The 14,467-nt window shown below is 47.0% G+C and overlaps 1 protein-coding gene across 4 annotated transcripts in view; it reads right to left on the reverse strand.

Annotated features, from left to right (window-relative positions):
* Positions 1–240: 240 nt before the first annotated feature.
* EXOC2 (exocyst complex component 2) overlaps positions 241–14,467 on the reverse strand; it is a 154,376-nt gene continuing 140,149 nt past the window's right edge. The window contains exons 21-26 of one of the 4 annotated variants that reach the window (XM_061195664.1): positions 12,928–12,983; positions 10,842–10,964; positions 5,542–5,603; positions 3,313–3,372; positions 1,466–1,612; positions 241–1,250 (exon numbers count right to left, since the gene is read on the reverse strand). In XM_061195664.1, coding sequence (XP_061051647.1) covers positions 1,489–1,612; positions 3,313–3,372; positions 5,542–5,603; positions 10,842–10,964; positions 12,928–12,983 — 425 coding nt within the window. In that variant the 3' untranslated portion in view covers positions 241–1,250; positions 1,466–1,488. The other 3 variants (XM_061195661.1, XM_061195660.1, XM_061195662.1) reach the window with 3 other exon arrangements.

Here is a 14,467-nt window from a genome sequence, read left to right on the forward strand (position 1 = left end):
AGAGGTGAATCAGCGGGACCCCTGGTAATGCTTTCCAACAATGATCAGACAAACACAAGGTAAACTGGGATTTAAGCACTGGGTTGGCCCAAAAGTTCCGAACAAACTTTTTGGCCAACAGAATATTTATTGTGAGGGTTATAACTAGACATATAAAAAGTTACATAGCTAACGAAAATGCTGAAATAAAGACGCTTAGGGAAAAAACGTCAACTAACTTACATCTTGTATTAAAGACACACTCTTTATTGGCTGAAGGCTCTGCATCAGATATTTAAAATAACACAAACACTCAGGACTGCAGTTTTGTAATTTAGTCCTCAGCCGTTGTAGATACAATGGTTAACATGCTTAGGACAGACGACAGTCCGTATATTTCTTAATAAGCTTTACCCAGCACATCTGTACAAGGTGAAACTTTCCCTTCTAGTTGCCACGCCCCGCCCCCCCCAACACCCGATGCACAAACACAACAGGGGCTTACTTCAAACGATGGACACTGCACATGGCCATGCCAGACTGCAGAGTTCCCCGTACTAATACAGACCTTAATGCCAGCGTTGAAAAGGGGATTCTGTGACATCCCTGGAAAAATCTAAAACCCTGACTCAGTTTTCTGAAGCAAACGGTGTGACAAAGTCAGGTCGGGGAAGCTGACTCTGAAGGAGGTCGCGGCAGCCTGACCTGCTCTGGTAACGGTGTCAGCGGCAGCTCCCACGCCTGGTGACACAGATGCCACCAGAGCAGAGCCCCTGCGGCCACCGAGCAGGCCACTCGAGGGGCTAGAAGTGGCGCGGAAGGTGCCAGAGGGACGGCGCGGGCGAGGCGCCTGGGCCCGCCGCTCCCCACGCGTGCAAGGGGGTCCTGGGGCAGGAGGCACACTGCCGTGAAGCCCACGTCAGGTTCAGGGCGAGTCACACAAAAGAGGCCCGATGTCACGAGCGCTATGAACATAGAAACCGGCAGCAGTTAACTCACGGATGGAGGACCCCAAACGTAACTCCTTTTTATTCAGACCACACGTTTTTCTACAAGTCTACTCGAATCGGGAGCCATCTGTGTGAAATAAAGGTTTTAAGCACAGCTGCACAGTTTAGGACAGCTGAAGCTCCAGATGCTCGCATGGAACTTCCTGATGAATCTCTCGTCGCTGCCCCATGTGCCCTGGAAGCTGCAGGAGGCCCCGGAAGATGCTTCGGTGTAGGCCTGAGCCGCCCCGTCTTTCGCAGCCTTCACCATGCAGCATGCAGCTACAAGAGAAAGCTCTGTGTTTTAAAAAGGTATTTTAAAGTCATACGGGGCCTAACGTAATAAAAGCGACAAAGCAAATGCTGCTTGGACATTTTATATCAGGTCATTTTGGCTGAAATAAAACATATACCAACATCTTCCTAAGCTACCAATTCAGGGGAAAGGAAAGAGAGAGAGATCGCAAGCCTAACGGGTGCTTTCCGCCCAGATATACCTGTGGGCGCTCGGGGGAGCGCGTCATCTGGAAGGCACCTGCGTCTTCACGGCAGGCGGAGGGGTGGCCTGGAAGCAGGCCAGCTGCAGGTGCACGCTGCTCCTGACCCGGCTCAGCAGCAACTCCAGCAGCCTGTGGGGAGAGGCGCTGACAGCCATGGGCGGGGCGGCGGGTGGGACCCAGACACGCTCGCCCGGTCCGGTCCCCCACACGCCCCGCCCCACAGTGCCTCCCTGGGCCAGGAAAGTCACTTATCTGTGGATTCTGGACTCAATGACAGAAATAAGCCGACCAAAGAAGCTAGCTGGAAGGAACAAATATGTACAGACGTGTTCACCTTTACACATAAAATCGCCCTTCTGTCCCCTTCCCCTAGATTAGTTAGATGCCTCCCCCAAACAGACTGATGTTTGGGTATTTGAGCCTCTAATTTTAAACACTTCACATACACTGACATGTACTCTTTCTGGCATCAGTTCCGCGCCCGTTGCTAAACGCACCGCGGCAGCCTCACGACCCCCGCCGTCGGGGCAGAGCGGTCCCGTCACCTCCAAATCCGCCTGTGCTGCCCGCCCGTCGTCACCTTTGCCCTCACCCCACCCCTTGGCAACTACTGGTCTGTCTTCTGTTCCTCTTATTTTGCATTTCTGCCTTTAACACTGGAGAAGGGGACTGAAGGGGTGAATTAAGCACGGGAACACCCAGGGTCAGTCCCAACCCCAGCAATAACCTGCCTGGTCCCTGTGCTGGCCTGGCAGAGCCACATCATTTTGGGGCCACAAGGGACCTTACAGCTCATCTGGCTCAGAGGAAGCGGCCAAGAAATGAGCTTACTGGGGTCAAGAGACTACTTCCTGGCTTAATGGCGCTCCCCGCCCATCTGAAACAGCCCCCCTACCGGCCTTCACTGTGGTCCCTGCTGCTCCTGACTCCCTCAAAAGCGCTGGTCTTTTGAGACTAGCGAGCACTAGTTGCACATGTTAACGATACGTGGTTGCTTTAATCTTTCATTATGTTTACGTAAAGGGATGAACAGGATTTGAACCATGTGGTCAGTGAGAGGAGCAGGAACCTAGGAGGGTCTGCCGCCCGTTCTCCCGGCCCCGTCCACATCCCCACGGGCTCCCTCTGCCCTCTGAGTGTCCACAACATCCTCTGTGCTGTCCCAGGCCACACCGAGGGCGTCACGCAGTCAGGGCTCCGTAACTGTCCGCCGTGTCAGCCAACTGCAAGGGTGGGCGGACCTCGGCCGGGCTGGAGAAGGGGCCCAGGCCGGTGGTGTTTCCGCTGTCTCAGGTGAGGGGAGGCTGGGCACTCATGACCTTTGCCTGGCCTAGACTTTGTCTCGGGTCAGAATTTCCTGTTACGTGAGTAGCAAAGTTTGAGGTCAGGCTGAGACCGTTAATACAATATTAGCGGAACGTATATAACTTTATTATGTCATGTCTACAAATTTAGTCTTAATACTTCATATTATACAGAGCACAAAATGTACACTGCTGACCTACTGGAAGGAAAAAATCACTGAGTCCTACATTTTACTATGCTGTCCTCTCTTTCACGTTTCTCAAAGTATTTTCTTAAAAATTTCAGATAATAATATAGTTTACTGACTGAGTCAAAATAAACTTTCTTATGAAAGTTTAAGGGACTGGTACGGTCACTTAAAACAATAAAAGAACCAATTTCTGAATCGTCATAAAACCCAGGTTTTACCACCTTCTGTCGCGTGGGAGACAAGCTAACACAATGCGTGCCTGAGGGCCACCCAGTACCGCCTTCCTCAAGGCCAAGTCTCCACCTGAAGAGGAGGGGTTTAGGTCCCTGAGACCAGCACCCAGACTTACTTTCTGTCCGCTCCGCTCGAGAGCTGCGGCAGGGCTTCCAGGGCCTGCTTGAAACTGGATCTGGAAGACAGACAGCATCCCAGGCAGGGACACGGCGGCCCCACCGGGAAGAGGAACGTCAGAAAAAGTGCGTCTTACATACAGAGAAACATACAGGCCGGGCAGCCAGTAGAAGCAGGGGGAAAAGTGAAAGTGAAAGTGAGGGTTTGTAGGAGCAGGGCCAGAAGAATTCAACCAGCAAATAAAACACGACTTGAAAAGCAAAGGAGAAGCTGATTTTTACACAAGGGTGCTACTCCTCGTGGTAGGTGAGAGCTTGGTGTGGAGTCATTAAATTTAAGGAGGTCTTTACTTTCAAAACAAAGCTGAAGTACATAGATGAAGCAGCTGGTAAGGGAGGAAGAGGGCTAAGTAGAAACAGGGATGATCTTGTGCAACAGTATACAAAGGGGGTATTTCTAGAATTGACCTGTGCAGGGCCTGATTTCCAGCCAACCTCTTATAATAACTGAACATGTCTTAAGAGGATTTAGCTGTTATCATATTTAAAATTTGTATGATAATGGAGAGGGGTGTGTGTGTGTCTGTGTGTGTGTGTGTGTCTGTGTGTGTGTGTAATTCAACATCATTTCATTTCATGAAATACGGAAAAGGGAGTGGATTTAAAAACCACCAATTTGGTATGTTTAACTTTTTAAAGTAGAAAGTACCAGAAAAGTTACTAAATCAAATGAAAAGCATTTTAGGGGAGATTATTTGGTAATAACTTCTATTGTTCACTAACGAACAGTTCTTCTCATCTCTTTTTGTTTTATGACTATTGACTAAAGTAAAGAAATAAATGTAATTATTTTGACTTCAAAGTGGCCTTTGACTTTTTTCTTTTTGTAAAAACGTCTGCATCAGTGGACCAGGAAATAAACTTTTGAGCAATGTTTCTCAAACTAGGGGCAGGTATCAGAGCAACACACAGAGAGACAGCAAAGTACCAACAGGGCCCCAGAAACTGGCAGGGTGCTCAGCTGTTCCTGGTGGGGCAGGTATTGGGGGGGGGGTGGGGACAGGTCACAGCTTGTGGGCACTTAGTCCTCTTCCCCGACGTGGAGAGAAGTCTCTACCGCCGCCTCCACTGTCACCTGGTTTCCTGTAAACCTCTTCTCATTCGATGAAGAGAAATGTGAGGCCATTGCTCTTTACTTTTACATCACGACCGTGAAGAAGAGGATGAAGATGACCCCACCAAGAGTTCAGTGGGTGGCTTGACATAGTTTCTCATTTAATTCCCCCAAAACTTTGCCTAGAAAGTATTATTATCTTCCTGTCACAGATGAGGAAGCTGGGCTACGAAAGGTCAAGCCAGTGGGAAAGAACACACAGGTCCGCCCTCATGCAGAGCACCTCACCCACGGGTCCTGGGCGGGCGCTTTCTGGTGTCCCTCACTCAGAACTTGGTGCAGAGCGGCAGTGGCGGGAACCAACCAGAAAGGCTCCCGCTCAGCCTCCAGAACAGAAGTAAGAGGCTAATAACCTCACGTGTTAGGCAAAAATGGAAAAGTCTTTTCAGCTGTAGCAATGACAGTCAGGATGACGGCACGAGCACACCGTCCAAAGCTGGAAACGAACGGTAAGTACATCGCACATCGTGTTTAAGCGGTTTCCCTGTGGACCCAACACTTCCCAGGCAATACTGCCAATGGGGTAAACAATCTTCTGTAGGTAGTGCTGTTTCAGTTCACCTACTGATGTTTCAATGATAGGAAATCCTGACTTTCATTCAAAACAGCTAAAAATTATCATCAAATTTCCACTACAAAATTTTGCAGAGAAACCACAAGGTCTTCCTCTTATGCTGATACTCATGATGCTTGAACTGTCCTTCAGAGTCTGTGATGAATAGACTGACTCAATTCTTATTTTCTCCTTTTCAAAAGAAGTATGCAATGCTCTGCTACACCGCTTATGAGACTAAGACTTACCTCAGTGAATGAGAAACATGAAATTACATTAAACCTTTTTTCCTTCTGTGCTACAAAGAAGCAGTCTCTGGAGTCCTTGGCTTACTGTAGGTTTGTGCTTTTAACAAAACAACTGGTCACACATGAACTATGAGACCACAGTCACAAGCGCTCACTGTGATCAGTCACCTTCACCTGGGACCGCACACCTGTACGACGAGCTTTATTACAGGGGCTTTCGGAGCACTCATAGCACGGTCACGGAGCATCTCACCTGCTCTCTGGCGTCAGGTGAGCAGCCACGGTGTCCCTCAGGGTGCAGATTTCAAGCCTTGCCTGGAGGTGAGAAAGGGACAGGTGACCATGGGAACTGCGTTGCCTGTCAAACAGAAACAAGGCGAGGGCCGGCCCCCAGCCTGCTCCATGCAGGGCAGACCCCCATGGCCACAGTGGCACCTCGTTACGAGTGAGCAGACCTTCTAAATCAGCCCAAAGAAACGGGCCGCAACAAAGTTCCCTTTCGCTGAAAACTGTCTTGAGAGTCAAGTCTGACTGTGTGGACGCAGGGGTCCTGCTCTGAAAGGCAGGGACTGTGCCAGGGCCGTCCAGCCACCAGACGTCACCATCCAACCAGTGCCTCCCCTGGTCTCCCTGGGGAGGAAGTGGAGTCTCACTGTCCCGAGACTGACAGGAGGTGGAAGGACACGGGCTGCCACACTGCCTCCTGCCCTGCCCTTCCAGGCTCCACGACGCTAACCTCAGAGCTAAGCCCTGCAGACTCAGTGCAGCGCTATGAAAGTCACAGCCGGCTTTTCTCTTTCTTTTCTTTTTCCTTTTTAAAAACAAAACTTGACAAGTTGATCCTAGACAAAACAATATGGAAACGGAATAGCATAGTTGGAGAAACTCAGACCTTCTGATTTCAAAACTTACTGCAAAGCTACCATAATCCAAACAGTGTGGCACTGGCACATGGACAGGCATGTAGATCAACAGGAACACAGCTGCGTGCCCAGAAACAAACCCTTACATTTATGATCAGCTGACTTTCAACAAGGTGCCGAGACCATTCGGTGGGAGAGATGGTCTCTCCAACACATGGTGCTAGGGACAGCTGGGCAACTGGATGTCCACACTCAAAAGGACAGAAGGTGCGTCCCTTCCTTAAAAACTAACTCAGAATGCATCACAGACCTAAATGTAAGTGAAAAAACTATAAAACCCTTAGAAGAAAACAGGAGTAAACCTCTGTGACATTAGGCTAGGCCTGCCTTCTTAGGAATGACAATAGAAGTACAAGTGACAAAAGAAAAATTAGATAATTTGGGCTTCATCAAAATCAAAACATTCTGTGCTACGAAGGACACCATCATAAAAGTGACGACCCCACAGAATGAGATACTGTTTCACACACACGGGGACGGCTACGACCAACCAGACGGTCACAGGTGCCGACGAGGATGTGGAGAATTTGGAAACCTCATACACTGCTGGTAGGAAAGCACATGGTATAGCTACTTGGAAAACAGTCTGGCAGTTCATCAAAAGACTAAACACAGAGTAGCCATATAACCTAGCGATTCCAGTCCCGGGTGTATCCCCAAGAGAAATGAGAACATGTGTCCACAGAAAACTTGTACACAAGTGTTCACAGAACCTTTCTTTGTATCAGCCAAAAAGTGCAAACCCAAATGTCCAGCAAATGATGAGTGAACAAATAAAATGTGGCATATCTATACAACGGATCGTTATTCAGCCACAACAAGGCATGACACAGGCTGCAACAGGGATGAACCTCGCAAGCATTATATGCTCAGTGAAAGAAGCCAGTCACAAAAAGCCACATTCTATGACCCGACTTATATGAAATTTTCAGAAGAGGCAAACCAGAGACAGAAAGCAGACAGGTGCTTGTCAGTGGCTGGGGTGGGGACTGGGAGGGACGTGGACGGTGACCGCTAACGGGGCTGGGGTTTCTCTCTGGGGTGATGCAGCATTCCACAGTGGATTGTGGTGACGGACTGCACAACTCTGTGAACACAGCAGAAGAAAATCCACTGAATTGTATTCTTTTTATCTTGCAGACGCACGGTACGGCAAATGAATTTCATCTGCGTAAGACTTTTAAGAAAAAACAGGCTAACCTAACGCTTCTACCTCTTGGCAAGGGTGGAGAGGGTGTGCTCTGCATACAGCTTGCTGCCCTCGGAGCCCTAGGGCCTCCAGCGAGGACACCCTCCTTCACCTCAGGTACCGCAGTGTGCGTGCTGCCCAGGAGGCTGTTTTAAAGACACGGCCCTCACCTCTAGGCATGCACAAAACACAAACAACAATGAAAAAGACATGGCTAGTTTTTAAATTAGCCAATCAAGATAAAAGCTGACTTACATAAGATACAGTACATTCAGTGAAATGTTCAGTTTGGAAAGCAATTGTTTGGTTTCATTTTTCAGGGGTTTAGAAGCCTGAAACAGTTTGTAACGAGAAAGTGTAGATATGACCATTTGTCTCTCTTGTTTATATTCTAGTGTATATAAAAACGAACCTACAAGGAAAATATCAAAGAGAAAAAACAAGGTAGAACTTTCGGCTGAATATTTTAGGAGAAGGATTAAATCACTGTAAAACTAGTATCTGCTAGAAATTTTATTCAAACAAAGTGATAAGGAATTAACCTATGAATTATGCCAATTGTAAAAGCTGTGATTATTTATACAAAACACATGGACCGTTTGCCAGAAAACGCCCCTGCCGGCGGCTCTCGGGAAGGTCTGAGGCTGACGGCTGGGCCAACCCTTCACGCGGGCCTCGCAGAGCCATCTGATCAGGCGGCGGTCACACACAGGCATCCCCAACGGCAGTGGCCAACGTTTCACAACACAACTGATGCCAGTCTCCAGGAGGCACAGAGCACAGGAGGCCGGGCCTCCAGCCGGTTCCGACGTCTCTTTCTGCCCCTTCCTGCTGACCCTCCTGCGAGAGGAACTCAGTCATCAGCTAAATGGGCTGCAGACAAAATCTGCAGGGAGGGGAGCTTTTTGTTGTAATTCCAGGACCGCCTAGGCCCAAAGCAGCTACTGCAACTTCCTTTTAATTCATCTTCACATACACAATTCCTGTTACTGATCTCCTCCTGCACAACTATTAGAACAGCCATGATCATGGAAATATTATGAAGTTTCTGTGACGGATTTTCCCCTCGCCAGCTTGCCAGGTCAACACACATGCTCAATCCCTTTCACACGCCTGGTCAAACTCCACTCCAGCCTACATAAGGCAAGAACCGAAGTAAGAACTGAAAAGCTGCGTTTCTGTGTGCACTTTTTCAAGTGCAGAGACTCTGGGAGAACTTTACAGCGAGCACCTGTGCAGCACAGACTCCGCCGCCAACGTTCTCCACAGCACACGCATCTGCCACAGGCGTCACTGCCTGGAGTAGGCTGTTGCAACTATTTCGATTCTTTGAGTTAAAACTTACACACTGCACAATGGACAAATCTTCGAGTGCACATCTGGTGAGTTCGGGCTGCTGCACACGCTGTGTGCGGGAACCATCCCGAGGTGTAGGACCACCGCCTGCAGAGCCCCCTCAGCTCCCCCACTGGTGTCAACCGCCCAGGGGACAGCGTCGTCCTGGGGTTTTCTCCACGAAAATGATATCCATCCAGTACAAGGCCCCCTTCACGTGGCTTCCCTGACGCTGAACGGTAATTGTTTCATGGATCCACCATTTGTTTGTTTACCCTATTGATGGACACCTGGGCTGTTTCCAGTGTTCGGCTGGGTAAGTGTATACTTAGTTTTTAAAGAAACTGCAAGAACTTTTCCCGAAGCAGCAGTACTATTTCACACTCCTGCCAACGCGTGAGAACTCGTTTCTCTACAGTCTTGCCAAAACTGGGTGTTTTCAGTCTTTAATTTTCTTCTTCCTGCTGGATGGGAACTCACTGTTGTGTCAGTTTTCACGTCTCAAATAACTAATGATGTGGACCATCCTTCACCTGCTGATTGGACATGGAATCACATGTCCCAGGGTCCCTAGAGCTCTGTTTATTTTTTCCCAATTCTTCTTCTCTCTGTTCTTCATATTGGATAACTGATGTTTGGTCTACACATTCACTGATTTTTTTCTTTTGTCCTCTCTATCCTGCTGTTATTACCGTCAAGCATATTTTAAAATATTAATGTATTATACTTTTCTACTCCAGAATTTCTACTTAGTTTCTATTTTAGGGCTCCTATTTTTCTGCTGAGATTCCCTGTCTGTTCATTCATTAGGAGCATAGTCTCCTTTACATCACTGAACACAGCTGCTTTAAAATCCTTGTCTGATTTCTAACAACTGGGTCATCTCAGGGCTGGTCTCAGTTGATTGTCTTTCTATTGAGAATGGGTCATGTTTTCCTGTTCTGTTTTGCTTGTGCCCTGGACATTGTGAATGTTATCTTGAGAAGACTCTGGGTTCTATAATATGCTTCTGAAGAGCTGATTTTTGTTTATTTTAACAAGCAATAAACGTATCTGGACTCAAACTGTAAACTCTCAGCTCTGGGGCAGCTTTTCAGTTCTTACTTCGGTTCTTGCCTTATGTGGGCTGGAGTGGAGTTTGACCAGGCGTGTGGTTTAGGGGCCAACTAGAGACCCAGGCAGTGTATACACAGAACTTACGGCTCCTGCTTTCTGCTCCCTGGGATACCTCCCTTGCTTTCCTGTAGTTGTGGCTGCCCTGAAGCCTATTCTTCTAAACTGAAAGACAACAGGTGTTGTGTAGTTTTAGTTTCCCCTGGGCCTGCATTCAGGCCAAAATCCATAAAAAGTGAGGAATTCACCCAAGTGCCATTTCTTCCAGAATCAGCCACTCATGTTCACTCTCTAGAGTCTTCAGGTTTTTGTTTTTACATTTTTTATTTTTATATATTATTCAGGATTACAGTTGTTATCTGTAGGGGGTTGGCCTGATAGGAGGTCCTCAGCCATTACTAGAAGCAAAACTTCTGGTACTTTAAGAAGACACCCTCACAATGCCCTTGGGCATGAGGTCCTACAGGGGGGCTCACGCCCCCACAGGCCTGCACACCCTGGTTCCTACCGATCTGGCTACAGGCACACCAAGGCTCACCTGACTTACAGAAGTTACCTTTGCTATTGTAATTACGTAATTTAAGTAAATACAACGTAAACCAACGGAATATGAGTAGAAAAAAACCAGTTATTTGTTGTTTCTATGCAAACTGCATTGAATGCTTTGGAAAGACTATTTACAAGGAAGTTTCTAAAAATTTCCTGTTAAATTGAACATGGTGAAGACAACTGTAAAACAGAAAAAATCACAGAACTTCAGAAGGAATCTGCATTCAGATAGTTTCACAAGAGTCATTGTACTCTAAAAGGACAGGAACTCTGGAACTGTCGACATCCTGGATATGGCTCACACAGGAGACCATGTAGCTCTCCAACCAGCAGATCCACAGAAAAACACGAAGCCTGTCTGGACCTCCTGAGACTGATGACTGAAAACACATCTCTGTGTTTTCAAACAACTAAGTTAAACACAGAACTGAGCGGCTGTGGTACCTGCAATGCTCCGTTTTTGCTGAAGGATGAGACGCACTGCATCAGCCTACTCAGCTCTTCAGAAACTGCTTCCACCACCCTGGACAGCACCCGAGGCACCAGGTCTTTGGAAATAGTGAACACCTGATAGAAGGTTGAAAATAAGAAGAAATGATGCATTACGAGGACTTTCCTTGACCAGAACTTGTTAAAAACAAGGGGATGCACGTAGCAAAACAACCCCCAGGTCTCCTAAGCTGTATTTCTGCAGGATCAGAATTAACGAAGGAAAGGCAGACACGGGCTTGCACACAAGCTGTATTCACTGATTCGTGACAAAAAACATTCCTCTTAAAAAATATTGGCAAACGTAGTTTTGAAAGGTATTGTTGATGGTGACAAACTGAAATAGTTTTAAAGATTTCTTCCTCCTCTACCCTTTTCACAACAAGAAATACGATTTCTAAAGAGGAAATTATAGAAATAAAAACATACTGGGTCAGACTCTCCTTGGGTCAAAACAAATGCTACTTCATACTGGATACATTATTCTGTATTGGCCAACAGTTCCCGATTTTACTCTTTGCTGAATTAAATATATATTTCCTTTCATTTGACAAAAACATTGTTTTCAAGCTTTGAATTTTGATATTTTCAAACTAACAGTTTGGACATTTGGTGAAACATATTACTATCTTGATTTGTAAGTTAAACTAAATCGTATTTTCTTTTTAGCTTTTCCTTTTTTCAGATTCGATCACTAGTATTAAACCTTTGGGTCAACCCAAACATAACCTGAGTACTGAAGAAAATTTGGGGCAAGTTAAGATCATGTGGGAATAGTAAATAGTAAATGTTAAGTACAAAATTCTGCTTTCAGTCACTGGGATATATTAAAAAGGGCCTTGAAAAGCCTAATAACAAACAACGTCATGGTTATCTACCGACAGTGGACGTTAATCAAAGCTGCCTCAGTGGGAATCACCATCATCACTAAAATGCCCACATATTCTGCAGCTCCTCTGATTACCACCTGCCCACCTACGACGGAAATGTCTCCACTGCCTGATGATTTAATGTTGCACTCTAACTTAATCGGAAGCTAAACCTAACAAAAAAGCGTTTTTATATGTCTTTGATAAAATCAGGGTTGAAAGTATATCACTCATCATAAAAAGATGTGCATGGTAAATTCCTGCCTGAGTCAAATCACATAAAAACTTCACTTTATGGAGCAACAAGTAGGCTCTGCCTCACGAGGAAATGGAAACTACCAGACCCCCCACTCCGCTTTCTGCCTGGCTGCTTCAGACTCAGAGGCAGGCGGGGCTGAATCCGCGTCCTCTGCTCGCTCTTCTGCTTCAGCCCTAAGGACCCACATTTCTCCAGTTCACCTTGGTAACCCAGGCAGCATGTGCGCATGTGGAGGGTGACGTAACCTGACACCCCCCGATGCACCTGCACCAGACGCAGACACTCAGAAGGTTCTCAAGCAGCGGTCAACTGCGCCTGACATCTTCTACTGAGAACTTCTTTGCTGGGCCCATTTCATCTGGTGGACAACAGTCCACTGGCCGCAGCCAACCTGAAAGTCCAAGACTGCGGAATTACAAAGGCAGTCACAGCAGGGACAACGGTGGGACACTAAGCAGGAAGTGCCATGGGAGGGCAGGCTGGGTGTGACCAGCAGCACCAATGTCCAGGGGCACCTCTGTGAGCCGCTGACGGGGGGGCCACCACCTAACTTCTTTCCAACACGCCCCACAGCTGCGAGACTAAGATGTCAGCGCTTATTTGTACACTGGTTAAAAACAGGGCAAGGAATTTTCCAAGTTAGGGAAAAACATCCTTTCAATCTCTCTTCTCTTTACCTTTCAAATATTCATGAGTTTAGTTTTAATTATGAGAAAAAAACATACCCAATTTCAGAAAAAGACTCTCTCACAGTTAAAACACACACGTGCGTGCGCTGAAACCAGAGTTGTATTTTATTTACACCAAAGATACATTCTGAAGGGAAAAAGACCACCATAAAACCCATCGAACTGGCCTCCTCTTCTTTTCTCCAGTTACCCACGTCCCTCAGGAATAGCTAAGGACGGCTTACCTCTGCATGCACAGCAATTATATTCACCAATGCTTCTTTTAAGTAGTTTCTGACACCTGAAACCAGATGGGGGAGGGAAAGGCATTTAGTGGAGACACGAGTGTGGGTGCTGCTGTGGCTGCACCTGCCTCGCACCTTCCAGGAGAGACAGAGGGGCAGCACAGGCCCAGAGCGCCTGAGAGCCCAATGGCCCGAGGGCTATGTTCAGTCAAGTTATTTTTAAAAAAGGTTAAATTAATTAGGAGTTTCCTCTCATTGTTTTTCCATTTCTGTCATTGTTCTGTTCTCTGTAATTGCTGATCAGTCTGCTTCAAAAGTGAAATTTAAAACTGCCCTTCAGTTTCTTCATACACATATTCTTCATATGTGTACACACACACACACACACACACCCCCGACACCCCCCAGACAAAAACCAGAGGACAGGAGGAGGATATTTACCGAAGCTTATGAAACATATGCTAAACATCTACTATAGCATCTTACTTCCAAATGTAAAAGTCGAATTATTATGCAGAATGACTATTTTGATCTTAAAAAAATTAGTTCTGGGTGAAACTTCTGAAAAAGACACACTCCAACCTGCTTCTGTAAAGCAAGTTAGAGACTGGACAAACCCACGACTTCAGGATGGCATGGCTGCCCTCCAGGGCGGGCACACACAAGAGGGCAGAGCGCGGTCTGCAGGCAGGGGGCGTGGGTCCAGTCCAGCCTCCTCTCTACAAGCGGTGACCTGCGGCAGGAAGACAGGGACCCAGCTTCGTCTTCTATCGACAAGAGTGTGAGAACGCACCCCTGTGTGGGGCTGCAGTGAGGGGGTCCTGGCGTTCACAGGGCTCCTTAAGAGCTTCATTGCTATTTTGCAAGGAAAAAAATATAAAAACAAAATGCTGCTTTATTGTAACTCCAAAACAATGGCTTCCACTTGGAGTGGAATTAATATCTCAGGATTCCTTCTAGAATTAATTGCACAAACTGACAATTCCTTCTCTACAAAACAGAAAATTCTACTGTATTGCAAAATCATGATGATGTTGAGGAGGATCTTTTCCCATAATGTCGTCCAAGCTACTGATTATTTAGGAAAGTTGAACTGCAATCACCTTGTTGACCTGGCATCTGCAGATTCTCAATACACAGTCAGCTTCCGGTTCCGCCATGTACCATGGTGTGTCAGGAGGCACACGGCTTTTCTTTTGAGGAGCCAACCTCATAAATATTTCTTGGGGATATGGAGGTCCAGATGTTTTTAATTCTATTTTGCTGATGGAGTAACTGAGAAAACTGGTTGAAGAATAATTAAATACAATCCAGAAATAGGTCGATTCTTCCTGAGAGAAAGGACAGCTGCAGAGTAACAAGTCTTCATATCAGCGAGGGTGGAAAACGTGACTTGTGCTGACGACCAGGAAAGCTTTCTGCCCGCGAGAGGAGGGATGTCCCCCAGGGCCCCAGGCTGGGCGTGAGGCAGGCCACGAGCACGGGGCCCACAGGCCTCAGCCACTGTGCTCGGGTCAACTCCGTGACCACTGGACTCAGG

Source organism: Eubalaena glacialis, chromosome 7 (genome assembly GCF_028564815.1).
Source record: "Eubalaena glacialis isolate mEubGla1 chromosome 7, mEubGla1.1.hap2.+ XY, whole genome shotgun sequence".
In the NCBI taxonomy this organism is placed as follows: Eukaryota; Metazoa; Chordata; class Mammalia; order Artiodactyla; family Balaenidae; genus Eubalaena; species Eubalaena glacialis.